At 36.8% G+C, this 18,146-nt stretch overlaps 1 protein-coding gene across 4 annotated transcripts in view; it reads left to right on the plus strand.

Moving 5' to 3' along the window:
• The window catches only part of LOC148408872 (seizure protein 6 homolog), a 99,235-nt gene extending 81,845 nt beyond the window's left edge, over positions 1-17,390 (plus strand). Inside the window, exons 10-18 of one of the 4 annotated variants that reach the window (XR_015868596.1) lie at positions 9,520-9,716; positions 11,659-11,853; positions 11,974-12,165; positions 13,293-13,487; positions 14,509-14,547; positions 14,650-14,758; positions 14,839-14,935; positions 15,215-15,295; positions 17,008-17,390. Coding sequence is in view for 2 of the 4 variants with exons in the window: in XM_088441137.1 (XP_088297263.1) it covers positions 9,520-9,716; positions 11,659-11,853; positions 11,974-12,165; positions 13,293-13,487; positions 14,509-14,547; positions 14,650-14,758; positions 14,839-14,998 (1,087 nt within the window). In the remaining 2 variants the exon portion in view is untranslated. The other 3 variants (XR_015868597.1, XM_088441138.1, XM_088441137.1) reach the window with 3 other exon arrangements.
• The last annotated feature ends 756 nt before the right edge of the window (positions 17,391-18,146 follow it).

An 18,146-nucleotide genomic window follows, 5' to 3' on the forward strand; every position in this document is an offset into this window, starting at 1 on the left:
ACTACCCTGAGCCACTTATCCAGCCCTCCCAAATGGAACTCAACACACAATGCACACAGATGTCAGCAGGAGACACGCGCACGTTGTTTCTCCTTCGCCTATTACTCTTAAGCTAACGTTCCAGCTAACACGCAATTTCCCCCTCATAGAGATATTCCCAGAGTGTTTAAGGACCACGTCGTAAAACAGTCTTCTCATGTGCCCGCTCTCCACAAGAAAAAAAAAAGTTACTGTATTTTTCATCAGAATGATTCTCCTTTTGTGCGGCCATATACGGCAAAGAAAAATTGTATAAGTGATGATGTTATTGCCTGAAGCACTTGCACACACGAGGGCACAGGGAGGTTAAATTTAAACCAGCGGGAATGCTGCCGCAGGCTGTAGAAAAATTGACTCGCAGACAATCCCTATCACAGGCTATTGTTCGTTATTGAGCATGCTAGTCATGTGTGTGTTTAGGCGATCCTCTTCCACAATAGTACAGACTTTATCTATACATTCCTGCACACTATGACACTGATTGTCACAAATCAATTTTAAATACAATCCAAGCTTCAAATTGTTCTTTTTTTAACTTTGTTTCATATAAACCACAGGTGTTAAAATGAGGCCCAGGGACCATTTGCAACCCTCCATATTTTTTAAGTGTTTATTTTTCCTTATTTGCAAGCATAAAAAATAATACGTTGATGTCAATGCAATGTATGCTTTTATTTTTAAGTTGGTCTGAGCAGCGTTGTTTCTTTACTCATTTTTTTTGCCAGCACATAACGTTTCAATCATCAGCAGCACACTGCCATTAAAAAAAAAAAAAAAAAAAAAAATCATTCACTTATTGATTAAGGCTGCTAACTAACCACTAGTAAATTTTGCTCTCATTCTGCAATACGGCACAGTTCTCTAGTGTGGGCTAGCCACCAACTTCGCGGTGCATCAAAATGCAGTCGGACCTTTCAAACCGACTGAAACAAAGTCTGTTAATGTTTTAATGGACAGTTTAATGTTTCCATGTCACTGTCTTGCAAAGTAAACGGGAGTAGATCATGATGTTTCATCGCACATAGATTGAAGCAGAAATCCTTCAATCAAATCATTTTGAATCAAACATCAATTCTGAATCGATTCATAGAGCCAAAAATTTGAATCAAATAAAAATTTTAGACACAGGTTATCCCCTCTCTTTAATAGTATTTGTCTTCATTTGGGACATTGGGAGCCTGTCCAATTTTATGTCGATTGTTTGCCAGTCAATTTCAGGTCATATACGTATTGTATGAAGACTGAAAAACATTCATAACTATGGTCAATTTCTAACAATCATATAACCAACCATGCAATTTCTTTGTAGATGTGAAAGAAAGCCAGAGCACCCCTAAAACTCTACTGTGAATGTCTAGTATCTTCAAATTTCACTTCCCCTGAATAAAATGACTGCGAATGTCAATAATTTTCTCCATGTCGGGCTCACCGAGTTCATGTACATTACAAGATATCATTTTGTACTACTCAAGTGACTCCAAAAAGGTTTGCATATCATTCATTGGAAAAGGCTTTGATTTTGACTGATTAATATTGAACGTTTAAAGTCAACCACTTCACCTTGATGGGGGGGATATGAAGTGAGCTGATTTCCATCCAGATCGCTCAAGGTTGCTGCTGCCTGGCCTCAGCAGCGATTTGCTTATCTTTTACAATAGGAGTAAATTAGAGGCTTACATTTTTTGTGTGTCAGATTTGTTTGCTCCTGTCACACGTGTTGACTTGACAAAAAGCTCTTGTGGATGAGTGCTGTCTCATTAATAAAATGAGAAAGGGGGGAGTGGGGGTTAGTCCACACCTCCCCACATTAATGAGAACATTTTCCATATTATCATTCATCACCGTGCTTGTGCTGGAAATGACAGAGGAGCAGCGTGCATAATGAGGACTGATTAATTTAGGCCAAACAGGGGGGCTGGCTCCTCACTAATTAGCATTGAGGCAGACGAGAGGTTGCAGCTGATCTGCACCTGCACATGGGTTTAAGAAAATGTTGCACAGGACTGGATTACACAATAGGGAATTAGAAGAAAAAAAAAAAAGTTTTGCATTACACATAAGGTTTGGGGAGCCCTCATGTGGAGACTGACACTACTACAGCCTACCCCGCAAGTTTCATTCGAAATAAAAGCCAGCAATTTAGTTGTCAAATACGAGAACAATGACAATATTGCCTTTTGAAAGCATGACGGCGAAAGCAATTTAGCTTCTTTTGGATAATATCGGACTCTTTAGACTTGGCAGGTCAGATTCAAAAGGCTCGCTATCTATGGCGTTATATTTGTGCCACAATTACGCACGCGCGGAAAAAAAAATTGAGCGGAGAAAATCAAACTGAGCGAGCGAAAACAGATTTTGAGAGCAAGAAAAAAACTATTGAGCGCGTAATGATAAGAGTTTGAGCGCGCGCCGATGGAGTTTGAACACAGAAAAAGAAATTGCTCGCTCAAAATTCCTTTTTGCTCGCTCGCAATAGCATTCTCCCGCTCAACATCTCGCTCTCGCTCGCGATACTCCTCCCTCCCTCGCTCAACATCGAGCTCTCGCTCGCTCGAGTCGTCCTCTGCGCTCGCTCAGTTCTGTTCACGCGTTACGTTTGTGCCACAAAACCAGCCAATCAGAGCTTGTAAAAGCACATTGATTGACAGCTTTGTATCCAATGAGATTGCTTGTTGTGTTCACCCGGAACGAGCAAACGAGAGTGCGTCACATCGACGTAGGCGGGAGGGGTGGGCTTATATTATTAAAGTACAAAAACTAACAAGGTATTTCTGTCAAATGATACAATACAGTAATAATAATAATATTAAAAGTAATTCTCCAGCCCAAGTCCGTGTTGACGCACACTCGTTTGCCCTTTTCGGGTGAACACAGGGCAAACGAGAGTGCGTCAACGGATAGCGTACAAGCAATCTCATTGGATACTAAGCTGTGTCAATCAAAGTGCTTTTACAAGCTCTGATTGGCTGGTTTTGTGGCACAAACGTAACGCGTGAACAGAACTGAGCGAGCGCAGAGGACGACTCGAGCGAGCGAGAGCTCGATGTTGAGCAAACGCGATGTTGAGCGAGGGAGAGAGGAGTATCGCGAGCGAGAGCGAGATATTGAGCGAGAGAGGGCTATCCCGAGCGAGCAAAGAGGAATTTTGAGCGAGCAATTTTTTTTTCTGTGTTCAAACTCCATCGGCGCGCGCTCAAACTCTTATCATTACGCGCTCAATAGTTTTTTTCTTGCTCTCAAAATCTGTTTTCGCTCGCTCAGTTTGATTTTCTCCGCTCAATTTTTTTTTCCGCGCGTGCGTAATTGTGGCACAAATATAACGCCATAGCTATCCAGCAGATGCCATTGTTAGTCAAAAGTAGATTTTTTTTTTTTTTTTTTTTCCCTAAAGCAAAACACTCGAAAGCACGCACACCATTCAAGACAGAGTGCAAGGCCTTTTGGAAAATTGGTTTTTCATGATAGTAAATTGTCGTGAGAACATGAAATGAGTCAAAATAGGTGTGTCAAGTCAATGCCAGGTTGCTCTGGTGAAACCAGTTCACTTAAATGGCTGCTAGTGGTTATCTACTGAACTGAATGATGTGTGAGTCTTGGCTGAAGGACACTTTGCTTTGCCAGCTTTTCTTTCTTGTTTGAAATTGCGAAAAGCAAGATGACGGTGTTTTGGTCGGACAAAAGGCGACAATTTAAAGCGCTATCAACATGTTGGGACAGATGACAAGCCAGTCAGCAGCATTTTTTGTTCTTGTTTTGTCCTCTAAAAGCTTCAAGATTAACGGTTTACGGTTAACCCTCATTTATTTGTGGTACAATTCCATTGGACATAAAAAGAGCAATGCTTGGGAAAAACAGAAGAAACTTTGAATGTCAATGTTAGCTTCAGTTGAGGATTCTGGTGTTAAACTTTGACAAAGAGATTTAAATTGACATATTTGAAGCAAAAATAAAGCTATTCCCTTTCTGCAACAAGTTAAACAAATCAATTAAAAATCATTTTGTATTTTAGTGTTTATTGTAACCTGTATATATCACAATAGGTTTCCTGGATGTTTCACCAATATTTTAGACCAATGGCTCTCAAATGTATTTGAGAATTCAACGGGACTACTGCAGGTTTCAGGAAATCTAATTTATTACCGTGACACACGCATGGTTATATGGCGCTCCTAATTGGGATGTTATGGTGACTTTGCAAGATGTTGTATGCCTTTATTTTGTTGGGTTTTATGAGGATTTGGTCTGTCATTAGTGATGCAATTTCCAAGCAGAGCAGCCACAATTAAAATAGCTGGCTCCTTTGCAAAGCGTTATATGCATTTAGGTTTTATAAGGATTCACACTGTCAGTAACGTTTCAGTTTACCAGCAGATGAGCCAGAAATAAAATAGATGGCGTGACATGTTAACAGGGCTTCTGCAGTTATCTGCAGATATAATTTAACGTATAATAATGACGTGACAGATTAACACCAGATTTATTGGAACATAAATGTTAAATTGCAATTTACATTTTTTTTGCTAGTCCGACATTTGTCAGAGCTCCGCCTCCTTTCCATCATCAGTCCGTCATTTTTGCAAGCCGGACAAAATTGTAATAATCAGTCCGTCTGTGTATTTTTCCCCAACCTTCTGCCACTACTAGAGGGCGACATTTGACAATATTTTTTTTCTGGTCTGTCATTAGTCATGCACTGGTCTACCTCTTTCAGCACTCACACTAATTATTCTTTTCTGTTTGATTATTTACACTTAAAGTTAACACCATGTCTGTGGTTCTACAGTTACACTGCAATTAAAATGCAGCACAGTGATATAAGTGTAACACAAAATAAAGCCAGCTAAGGGGTTTAACCTTAGGCTACAAAACAGCATCATGTTTAATACAGGGGACCAGGGTGCAATGAACAATCACATCCACTTGATGGCATTATCATGTTTTACATGACTCTGAAATGGTAGATGTCTATTTTAATTTATAACTGCCTGTCCAAGTACTATAGAAGATGGTTTCATTAACATTTGTCTAAATTTCATATGTCACATACATTACAAGTGAAAGAAAGTATTGCTGAGGTTGGATTTACGAAAAAATGTCTTTAATTAGGGAATTAAAAACTTCTATCTTGCATTTCCTGACCAAAAGTAAATCACAGAAAAGAAGCAAATTTTATCTGAATTGATTGACTGAGACAGGGAGTTACTACGAATAAATCTCTGGTTAAGTCCTCTGTCTTATAGCTGTGAATGACAGTGACTTGAACCAACTCAGTTTATTCACTTGAGTGAACATATTTCTCCTCTCCTTGGTGGTTCTGTAAAGTGACTATTGTCACATTGACTGCAAGCTGATTACAGTTTGAACAATAAAAACGCAGCAATATAGCAGATAAACATTCAAGTCAGTTTAATTAGTAAGCAAAAAGGGGTGTGGCGGCCTGACAAACATCTGAATTCATGTCTATCCCGACGATTACAATGACAGATCAAGGTTCCCATTCCAAAATTTTTAATTCACCGTTTTTTTGTTTTTTGTTTTGTTTTTTTAGCATTCCCGTCAATCTTTGGTCCATCAGCAAATTGGGCATTCATTGGTGACGGACAGTACGTCAGTGGTGACGAATTGCCAAGGACACTATTTTGTATTTTTGTTTTATTTATTTATTTACTTATTTATTAAATAAAATAACACTTTGCACTGATTTTCATGTGACTTACGACATTACATGGCTGAAAAAAAAAGAACCACCGTGTCATTGCCATGGCAACGACAGGGGCTATTGTCACTACACTAAGCCAGTATACCTTTCAAATGATTTAACATGTTAAAGGTTCATTTACAAGATATTGTAATTGAATAAATCTGATTTAATTACATGAGAAGGATGCTTTAAAAAGAAAAAAAAGAGAGAGAGAAAATGAGGGGGAAAAAAAATCCAGCCAAGTGTTTGAAAATCTAGTGTTGAAGCCAATCACTGTAGATAAGATGGCTAACTGCAAAATACACATTGTCTGGGGTGGTCTGATTGTTAGGGGACCGTTGGGGTTTGATAAGGTTCCGTTGTGCCTGTGTGTTAAGGACACCGCTTGAACTGAACGAAAATGTGAAGTGTGGAGATAATAAAAAAAAAAAAATGCAGGCGGAACAATATACTTTATTCAATATTGATTGAATAAAGTAAGCCTGGAAAGTCCGCTTGTTTACTTCTGGCTTTTGCAATAAGGGTGCCAAAATGGAAACAGTGTTTTGGTACTTAGCAAAACGCAGGCGGAACGTCTGATTCGACACACTGTTCCGAGATCTTTATCAATAGGACGGCGTCCCCAACTGTTTTGAAAAATCAGTCATCTCGGCAAGTGAACAGTGATCATGTGATTCCTTCTTTGCACCTAATGGAAATGCATATGAAATGTTTCTGAAGAATGTCAAAGGAAAAAGTTACAATAAGTGTTTTTCCTTATTGATTCTGTGATGAGTGTTTCTTTTTTCTCTGTCTTTTCTGTATATGTTCAAAATAACTAAAATATACCAACCCTAAATATATAGGCTAGCCCATATGTAAAATATCTATGCTTTCACTGTTGCTTGAATCTGGTAATTTCACATTTAGCTACCAGAAGTTGCTGTGAGATGTTGCAAATGTTCCAGATGATTCACTTTCTGAATCAACTGTTTCAAATGATCCAATCCTTCCATCTAACCTCTATCGTTCGACTCACATAACCAATTACATGTCAACTTGTCTTTTTAAAAGTTATACCAATTATAAAAATAATATCAATATAAAAAAAAAAAAAAAAGAGTTTGTATTCAAGGAGAACACAAACAGTCTGGAAAATGCTGTGTCCAAGCAACTGATTTGGACGAACCGCATGGTGTGTCAAACAACTGATTTCAATCAACTGAAAGCAGAGGCAGACATTGTAAGTACTTGCAATTTGAGGACAATTTGCAATTTCAAAAAAAGAATTTCAAATCGAAACAAAAAAGTGCAGCTACATGGAAGACAATGTGTGACCACCACTGAATAGAAACCACAGTGCGAAACCATTGAGCTAAATACAAGCAAACTAATGAGGAACACCTGCCTGGGGAAAGCTGATTGGTTGACACAAGGAACAGTGTTAATGAGAACAGGTAGAGGCAGAAAAAAAAAAAACATGGTACACAGGAAAACCAGAAAAAATAATGAAACTGTTCTCATTAAACTTAACTAATTTTAACTTAAAATAGTCATCACTGGTTCAGCTTGCTTCATTTAAGTTCAAATAATGCTTGACCAGAATTTGTGAATTAAGCTTCCTGTTATGTTTGTTTGCAAGGAACAGCAATAGTGTCCCTGGGTCACTTTGACCCAGTACATATTTAGTCACTCGAATGTGTCACAAATATTTACAATCCGAATCCAAACGTTTGTTTAACCAGCAGTTTCTGTTCATTTTTCAAGAACACCAACAAGGTCTCTGGGTCAGTATGACCATGATGGGTGTGTATTTATCTAAAAGTAAAAAAAATAAACGTGTCAGTTTGCAATTACTTTTGAAATGTAATGATCGCACTACACACACGATTTCTTCTTATTTTTGTTTGCTTGAGAAAATCAATATATTATAATTACGTTCTTTATCATGACTTTTTATGAATATGTCACTGGGATGATTTAGAGGTAACCATTTTTGGGAAAACCCAGCCTGCTTTAAACTAATTATATTAATTATTCTTTCTGTTTGTTTTGTGGGCTTAAATGAGAAGCGGAACTGATGATGTCTGTTTATCTTCTCACTCTAATTAGCCCCGGAGTCAATTCATCTAATTCAGCTGTTTCACACAGGTGATCTAAATATTCCCAGAATCATTTGTCATGCATGTCAGCTGCAAGGGCTTTCAACTATTTAATCAACATTTATGTGACATTGACTTTTTTTTTCCTCTCAATATAAATGAGTCGAAGAGTTAGGAGTTGATATATTTAGTAAGTAATATAATGGTGTAACATTTTCTAGCATAACTAATTTAAGCAACATGACAAAGTACCGGTACAAGTGTGAGTTTAATTTACAAAATTAATTAAATAAAATTACTGCCACAATGTTCTCCACAAACATAAGGAAGAAGAGAGCAAAAATCACATAAATTAATTTATTGTTTGTTTCAAACTCTCCCAATATGTAATAAGTCAGCTCATGAATGTTAAATCATATATATTTTTACTGCCAGTGTGGAAATGGGAATAAGAATTATTCACTAGATTATGTCAGTATTGAAGAGTAGAAATCATTATGATTTGCATCCTTAAACATTAATTCATTCAACCCCAAAGACATTTATGTTTTAAGAGTGCACACATTCAATCCCAGCTTCTCATTTCATTTTTTTCAGTTCTCATTTTAGTGCCTATAGTTATTGTTCCTGTAGTACTTAAGTTTCTAAAGTAATTGATTACTCTAATACCTAATTACCCAAAGTAATTGGCTACCTATTTCCTTTGTTTCTCTGGAATAGTAAAAAAATTCTGGGTCAGTTTGACCCGGTTCGTGTAACTCACAAAGTAAAAAACGCAGTGCTTATTTTATACAGATATGTTGCATTTGTTTCGCTGGAAAAGTAATAACATGCTGGGCCAAGTTGACCCCGGGCTCATTTGTGCCACTGTCAAAGAAACAAACATAATTTAAACCCGCTTATTATGTTTGTTTCTTAGAAATAGTAAGAAAATGCTGGGTCAATTTGACCCGGGGTCATGTAACTCACAAGGTAACAAAGGCAATACTTAATTTATACCCGTTTGTTTCTCTGAAATGCTTATAAGATCCTGGGTCCATTTGACCCGGGGTCATGTAACTCACAAAGTAACAAAGGAAACATGTATTTTATATAGATGTGTTGCATTTGTTTCTCTGGAAAAGTAATAACATGCTGGGTCAATTTGACCCGGGCTCATGCCACTTTCAAAGCCACAAAGGCAATACATAATTTATACACATTTGTTGTGTTTGTTTCTTTGAAATAGTAATAACATCCTGGGTCTATTTGACCCTGGGTCATGTAATTCACAAAGTAACAAAAGCAATACTTAAATTGTACCATTGAGTTACGTTTGTTTATCTGCAATACTAATAACATTATGGGTCAATTTGACCCGGGGTCATCCAACTCACAAAGCAACAAAGGTATTACTTCATTCATACTCGTTTGTTGTGTTTGTTTATTTGGAATACGAATAACATCCTGGGTCATTTTGACCCAAGATTTTATTTCTTTTTTTTTAACGTGTAATCCTGATAACACAAATGTTGAAACATTTCACAAAGCTTTCTGACAAATGTATTCAAATGTGATTTGTAATGGATATGATGATTATACATAAGCCAAGCAGAGATGTTGAAAAACTGACATTAACTTTTAAATGGGTCAGTTTGACCCACAACACAGCAAGTGGGTCTATCAGTTGTACCAACACTGTGTATATGTTCATTGCAGACTCAACTTGGGGAAAAATGACCTCCTGACCTTCTACGATGGTGACGACCTATCGGCCAACATCCTTGGCCAATACAGCGGCAAACGTCCGCATTTCAAGCTCTTCACGTCCATGGCTGATGTCACCATCCAGTTTCAATCCGATCCTGCCACCAATATCTACGGCTACAACAATGGCTTTGTGGTCCACTTTTTTGGTAAGATTAAAATACACGAGAAGAAACCCGACGTGTTTACTAGCAATTTAGAGAAAAGAAAAGTCTGGATATTCTCCTTGGTTGCATTCTGTCTTCGCCGTGGCTCTGTTTGTCTGGCTCCTCGCAGGTGTGCTGCATTCGATAACGGAGACAAACAAGAACACAATAATTGGGTACACTTAATTGACGGCTGCTTTTCCTGATGCTTTGTGTTCTCCGCCATTGTGCGTCAAGCGATGCCAAGCCTCCTGCTGCGTTCCTCCCGGCAAACATCTCTAACCTTTGTTTACATCTGCCTCCCAAAACACTCTTGTTTTGTTCACATAGAAACCCTTACATTTGGATCCCCTGCTCTTACATGATTTTCTTCCCATTCTTATAAAACTACACCTTTCTTCCATGACAAAGAGTTGATCACGTTAAAAGTTTTCAACATCTCTCGACCTAGCAATGAATTAGCCAGAGACTCGTGTAACTGAAGAAAGGAAAACATCTAAAGCCTTAAATGTTCTTTCAATTTAGAGCAAGTTCGTCAACCCAAAATGAATGTGACAATAGATTTGACTCACCTTCACTACAGCATTTTGATGCATGATTGCAGAATATGATTTAGAGAGCAATGTCCACCCGTTTGTATTCAACTCAATGTGGCCTTTTAGTCACCTATTAGCTGAAAATGACCTGTACCAGGTAATGACCAATCACAGCTCACCTATTTTCTGAGATTGGTCATGTGACACTCACAGCCAAAGCCGTGCGATATAATAATGTACAGATTAGAGCAAAGTCACAATGTATTTGTGAATTTGTGATATATACGTGAAACTGAAGGAAACAGTCTTCTTGAATACAATGTTGTGGAAATTTATTAGTGGTAGCATTCTCACTTTTATCTCAGAAATGTGGGTTTATTTTTAGAAATGTTATTTCAAAGTCAAAATGATGACTTGATTCTCAGAAATGACTATCCTTAGAATTTTCACTTTTCACATTTCTGACTGTGTTCTTGGAATTATGACACACAAAACAATGTTCACTATAAAGTCAGATTATCGATATTATTATCTGATTTTTGCCTCAAGGCAGTATTTTTAATTCCTACTTTAAAGTCAGAAATCTGGGTACAAAGTAAAAACAATCTGACATTAAAGTGAGTATTCTAAGAACATACTCAAAATTCTGTCTTAAAAGATTCACATTTATTATTAGAATTCTGACTTTATTCTGACCACTCAGTGATTCACAATTCTGAGAACAAAGGGAGAATACTAAGGATAAAGAGAAAAAAAAGTGTGAAAACAGTGAGAATTCTGAAATAAAAGTGAGATAACTAGCTCACTTTTTTCACTACACCAAAGGTGTCCAAAGTCAGTCCTCGAGGGCCGCTGTCCTACATGTTTTCCAGGTTTCGTTTCTTGACACACCTGATTCAAATGATCAGCTCATCAGCAAGCTCAGCAGAAACCTGATAACGATCCTGATCATTTCAATCAGGTGTGTCAGGAAAAGAAAGCTGGAAAACATGCAGGACAGCGGCCCTCGAGGATCGACTTTGGACACACCTGCCCTACACTGTCCCTAACAGCTTACATTTAAACAGTGCCTAAAATAATTACAAATGAACACAATATAATTAAATTAAAACAAATAGTTGGCAACTCTTCTCAAATTTACCTTGCGACAATATTGTAAACGGAAAAAAAAATCCTCTCAAAAGTGTTTTTTTCACGTACAACAGAAGGATTTTATCACAACACATAGTTCCATAATTGAAAAACACACGTTTGAAAAAAAAAAAGAAAAATTTTACCGTTACAGGGAATTCACTGAAAGGCCCATTTGTAATACGATAAGACTCCAATGACATTTGTTGTACCCTCTACAGCAATAACGCTCAGCATTTATACAATTTTTCATGATCAACCCGGCACAATGTCTACAGAGGTACCCAGGAATGACACCTGCTCCGAGCTGCCCGAGATCACCAACGGCTGGAAGAGCACATCCCACCCCGACCTTATCCACGGTACCGTGGTCACCTACCAGTGCTACCCCGGATTCGAGATGGCGGGCTCCGAGATCCTCATGTGCCAGTGGGATCTCAGTTGGAGTGGGGATGTGCCCAAATGTCAGGAAGGTGAGGAAGAAAATAACATCATTATATAAAAATAAATAAATAAATCATCAACGTCTTCTGGACTTAAAACCAGACATCACACGTAATAAACAATTTGCCTTTTTTACCCCCATACACAAGTGATGACATGTCAGGATCCCGGAAATGTGGAGCACAGTCGACGCGTGAACACAGGCAACCGCTTTGCCGTTGGATCTACGGTTCAGTTTTTCTGTCATAAAGGTTATATTCTATCGGGCAATGGCCGCCTAACCTGCTACAACCGAGACTCGGCCAAACCCAAATGGAGCGACCGGCTGCCCAAGTGTCTTCGTAAGTGTCTTCGATATGACTCTCTTTTTCTTCACAAAACATAATATATTATTTAGTACATTTGTGGTAGAGAAACAAAAATGTGTTGTCTATGACCTAATTGTCAACTGGCAAATAAAAAAACCAACAAAATAATAAGCTTTTTCATGCATCACAGCTTCTTACCAAGAACCACGAGTCAAAGTCAAACAAGGGCTTCTGTCAATCTGTCAATAGCTATGCAAATAAAGTTTTGATTAAAAAAAATTCATTTTCAATCATAATATTTACTCTTTTTTTTTTTTTCAAATTAGCAGTTCAAAAAATGTCTTAAGTTTTTAGTGGCGTCAAACAATTGAAATTTTACCTAATTAGTCCCAAAATTTTGCATAGTTAGTCCCGATTTTACACATTTTTCAACAATGTTCTATAACACTTGCAAAAATATCATCTTGGCTATAATTTTGGAATCCACATAATATCAGCAAAAAATGTTTCAGGTTGTCTCATAATTTATAATCTATAATACACATTATATTATGATAATATGATGTAATGTTCTATTAATTTAATAATATACATTATATCATTATATACATACTCTTTCTCTCTCTCTCCTTATAACCAGAACCCTAACCCTAACCCTATATATATATATATATATATATATATATATATATATATATATATATATATATATATATATATATATATATATATATATGTGTATGTAATGACGTAGTTCTCAATAGTCTGTCCAATAGATGGCACTGTTTCGTCACTGTTTCTTTCAACCGCTGCAGTCTGCCTTAGAAAAAGAAAAGAATAACTTTCTTCCTTACAGTGTTATATTTGTGTGCATACTGATGAATAAAATTTAGAAGTTGAAACGCTGAGCATTTGGACAACGTTAAATATATATTGATTGTAAAAAAAATGACGTAATAGCCATTGACCGTTACCTCTTTTAACAACTTACATGTAGTACTTTTGTTAGGAACTAAGTTCTTAAAGTACAGTACCTCCCCTCCAACTTTTGCTAAAACTCAATCCATCTTTCACCAATCCCCTAACTTTTATTTTGTAACACACACCAACGTGAATCGCCTTTTGCTTGTAATCACCCTTCCAAACGTTTTCGTCTTCAGCTGAAAAGTACGAGCCATGTAGGAACCCGGGCGCCCCTTCCACCAGCGCACAAAGTTCCGAAAAAGCTTTTTACCAAGCAGGGGAGATGTTGACCTTCTCTTGCCAGTCGGGCTATGAGTTGCAGGGCGAGGCCACCATCTACTGCATCCCCGGACACCCGTCACAGTGGAACAGCACGCCACCTGCCTGTCGAGGTAAACTGCATGGCTAGCACTTTTTTTCGCAAAAAATCCAAATTTGGGGGCTTAGGCTGTTTCTATACGTATCCAATCTAGCATAAAAAAAAAAAACACACAGTTTCCTTTGTTTAACCTTCCTGTTAGGTTCAATTGCAAGAAACAGCAATAATGTTCTTTTGTCACTTTGACCCGGGTCACATTTAGTCATCCAAATGTGTCAGAAATATCCAAATCCAATATTTTGTTTTAACCAGTATGACCCGACGGAGTGTGTATTTATTTATTTTTAAAAGTAAAAAAAAAAATCTGTTTTTTTTCTTTTTGTTATTGTAAACTCACTGAAGGCAAGACTTAATTTATACATGTGTGTTATGTTTGTTATGTCTGTGATTGTAATACCGTTGTGGGTCAATTTGACCTGGGGTCATCTGTAATCATTCGAAGGTTTCAGAAACTTTAGTGTAAAATCCTGCTATCAAATCTTGTGACTTCCTTTTTCCTTTCCTTTCATGTACATCAAAAAAGTCTTCAAACAATTTGATGTTTTTTTAAATCACAAAAAGTTGCACTAGTTCAAAAATGCATGCAAATTTATTTTTAAATAGATTGATTTTTTTACATAAGCCGAGTCAGACTGAAAAACTACATTTGACATTTACCTTGACTTTCAAATGAGCCAGTTTGACATAACATAAAATAAGGCTTAAACAAATTGTCTCTACAAACAAATGCATAAATGAGTCTTTAAAATCATTCGTAAGCATGTCAGGCCACTCGGCGGAAGTCGAGAAGATTTTTTTTTCACCACTTTATTTAAACAAATGCAATTGACAATAACAACTGAAAATGTTGTGCATTGTGCATTGTAGTGCATTGTGTGATTGTGTGAAAAAAAAACCTGGGGCATGTGGAAGACAGGGCAGAACGCAAACATTTATCTACCATTTGCAAGAAAGCCGACTATGTGTCGACTCGGCCTTGGCTTTGTGCAAAAACAACAAAAAGGACCAAATAGTCTCTAATTTTCTTTTTGCAGCTTCCTCAAGTCGATATGTGAACGAACACAGGCGGGACGGTGAGTGATGATTCGAAATCAGCCAACAACAAAGCTTGCCTATTCATTTTTTTCATATTTTGTCTAAATATTGTTTGTGTGTTTATGTTCTTAACCCCACAGTTGTCAATACCGATTATGGCATTGAGGGAACCAATATTACCCTTGCTGTCTTCATTCCAACTGCAATCATCTTGGCAGTTGTTCTCGGGATTTATGTTTGCGCTGCAAAGTAAGCATTTGTACTTGACATTTTACATGACCTTTGAAAACAAATTCACGACATGATGTGTCCCCCCTCCTGTCGTTCAGACTCCAAGGGAAGTCTATCAGCATGCCGACTTCATCACCTCCGTATGACAACATGGCGGAGGAGTCGGCCTTCGACAACCCAGTTTATGATAGAGGAGTAAGTACCGATGCGATGGCCGTACAAGCCGTGGACTCACAAAACACCAGCGTGCTGTCCTGAATCGCCCCGCCTCCTGTTGCCATCTCATGTTTCACCAGAAGAGGGCGTCACAGCCCATCTTTCATCATCATTGTTTTTTGTTTTGTTTTTTACTGCAACACTTCCACATTATTGTAAATGCATCACTCCATTTGTCCCACCGTCACACCATAATACATTTTGTTGACGAAATGCTTTTAAAGCACCCTCTACAAAACCTATCCTCTTCTCCTTCAGCAGTGGCAGGCACATTCTAGATACTAAAGCTGTCAGCCTGTCACTAAATTCACGTTGGCGCCACTTCACAACAACTATGAGGTGAGATCTCCGGCCGTTGCTGAGAGCACATCTCACGCGTTGTCACCTGAGCCACCAGACCACCAATTTTGACTACCTCTCCCACCCTGTCACGCTGTCATAATCTTGCCGCCTTTCGAATGCTTCGGTACTCCTGGCTAACGTCACGTCTACATTCAGTTGTACCACATGAATGATTCACATAAAGTAGTGGCCAAGTTCTTACAACGTTTACACACACACACACACACACACACACACACACACACACACACATATATATATATATATATATATATATATATATATATATATATATATATATATATATATATATATATATATATATATATATATATATATATATATATATATGTGTGTGTGTGTGTCTCCAGTAACAGACTACTAATATCCAGTGCTTTTAAGTTTTAAGTGTGAAAAAATAAATGTTGGTACTCCCCTTATTCAGTGGGTAAGAGCAGGTGTTTAATGTCATAACTACATCTAAAATAGTTGATAAATAAATATATTATGCCTGAATTTGAAATGTCCAAATGTATTTGTATGCACCACATCTCATGGGTATCGTGAGATACTGTATCGACACTCTTATCGGTAAGCTGCCAACGCCGGAGACTTGTGTCGTAAAATGATGGGTGTTGTTTTCTTTTTTTTTTTTTTTTTAAATCAGACATATAGAATTTTTGCCCCCCTAAAAAAGTGGCTCTGTTCTTGTGATAAGTAACTTTTGATTACTTTTCTTCCATTAGTGTACTATACCATACGTACATACTGCTTTTGTTTGAATTTTTTCCCTCTTTGGACAATGATGGACACATGCATATATATATATATATATATATATATATATATATATATATATATATATATATATATATATATATATATATATATATATATATATATAAAAACATTTTTTTTCTAATTTACTGGAGGTACGGGAGAGGCTAAAATGGAGAAATTCTCGTATGCCGTAACCCTGCTAGCGACCACTTTAAAGCACTCCTAGTACCTCTGCAAAGTATTCACAATATTACGCTGCAGAGAAGGTATATCCAGTAGTTACATGGGATATTATTAGAGCTACAATTGGATAAAGGACGTTTTTTTCACTCTATAGCCGCTGTATCAAGTTCACTTGCACAGTTTAATAAGAGCTAATTCAAGATGTAAAAATTTACAGGATTAAGGTATTCTTCATGTTTTTTTTTTCTTGTGAGTATAATTTGCAGTGTTTTAATTAATCCATATTGTTTGGGGGTACCAATGAAGGTGGGCAACAAGTGAATGTTCCATATTGGCCCTCAACTTATGTAACAAAATTATCATAAAAAGTAACCGAGATGTGCAATAATTGATCACAATCCTTTTCCTTGTATGCGGTGTAATGTCACATGTGTTTTCCAAACATAGATGTAAATTGCCATTAAAGCAAATAATCCGCCTGTTAACAACATCTACAGTATGTATTTATTTGAATAATTTTGTGGTATTTAGTTGTATTTCAAGCACAGTTCTAGTCTTTGACCTTATGTGAGCATAGTGGCATATACAGATCCAAATTCACATCTGGCTGGCATACTGTATACTTGGCCTTTGTATATTATAGTTGAAAGCAGATGATTTGTATGCTGTACAAACATGTATAAAAAAAATGTTTCACTGATTATATCAACTGCCCTTTGACTGATTTGTGTGTCTGGTCTTTACAGGACTAATGAAAAAAAAGATTAAGGGGTGTCTATTTAGGGACCTTGAATTGCTCAAGCTTTGCCTTTTGGGATCTCCCTCTGCACTGTTCATCTTTTCCTTTGAGGATATTGTAAATATGTCTCTCCAAGGTCGACTCTGTGAATCTGTGGATCACCGTGGTGATATTTTTATAAACTAAATCGCTAATGACAGAAGGTGATCACTTGATTTTTCTGTATTTTTGATGCCCTAACTCAGTAGCAGACCTTGAGGGAAAAGGGGCTTCTGTTGAAATCTGTTCCATACAAATTCCTACCATCTAGCTTATTGTCAACTTGCAGATATTACTGTATTTTGTTTGCTGTGTCTGGATTTGCTCTTTGTAAATAAACTGCCTGTCCAATATGTGTCTCCTGCCTGACTATAAGAAAACATGCAGAAGATAAATTGCACACATTAAGAAAATGCACTAACATAAGTTAAACCATTAAAAAAAACTTTGTGTTTGAATGCTTAATATATATATATATATATTTTTGTTATGGAAAAAAATGTGATTATATGAATACAAATATATATTATTGAAACCACCATCAGACTAAATTTTATGACATGAGCAAAAGTATATTCCTATTTTCGTATATTTCAATAAAAGTAAAGAATATGAAATTTGTATCATAATTTATTCTGAATTCAGACAACAAAAACATTTCGTTATTTAAGCAATACATAATGCTGAGCAAAAAAATACTTAAATAAATAGCAAAATGTCGTACTTTTAAAGATATACTGAAAGAATTGCAGTGCCAACACCAAATGTAGACAAAGTACTAATACATGAGAAATAAATTGCATATAAATAGGACCATTAGTCTTGAATGATGTAAGACATTATCAATATAGCAGAAAAATATAATTTTAGTTATGGCTTTATGAATACAAAACAAGATGGCGAGGTTTTTAAATGATATCCCGGCAATTATGAAGCAATACTTTAATTCCCTAAAATTGTCAAAAGAGGGCGCTACATTGCCGTACCACTTCTCGCGGTGCTTGAAGACAATAAAATAAAATAAAATAAATGAATCGTAATTATTTAATTATAAATAAAGGTATGTTTTTTTTTCCATCCCTGTTGTCTGTTGCATTTCCGGTCTGG

The sequence above is a fragment of the Hippichthys cyanospilos genome, chromosome 18 (assembly GCF_059441005.1).
Source record: "Hippichthys cyanospilos isolate Australia breed blue-spotted pipefish chromosome 18, RoL_Hcya_1.0, whole genome shotgun sequence".
NCBI lineage: Eukaryota > Metazoa > Chordata > Actinopteri > Syngnathiformes > Syngnathidae > Hippichthys > Hippichthys cyanospilos.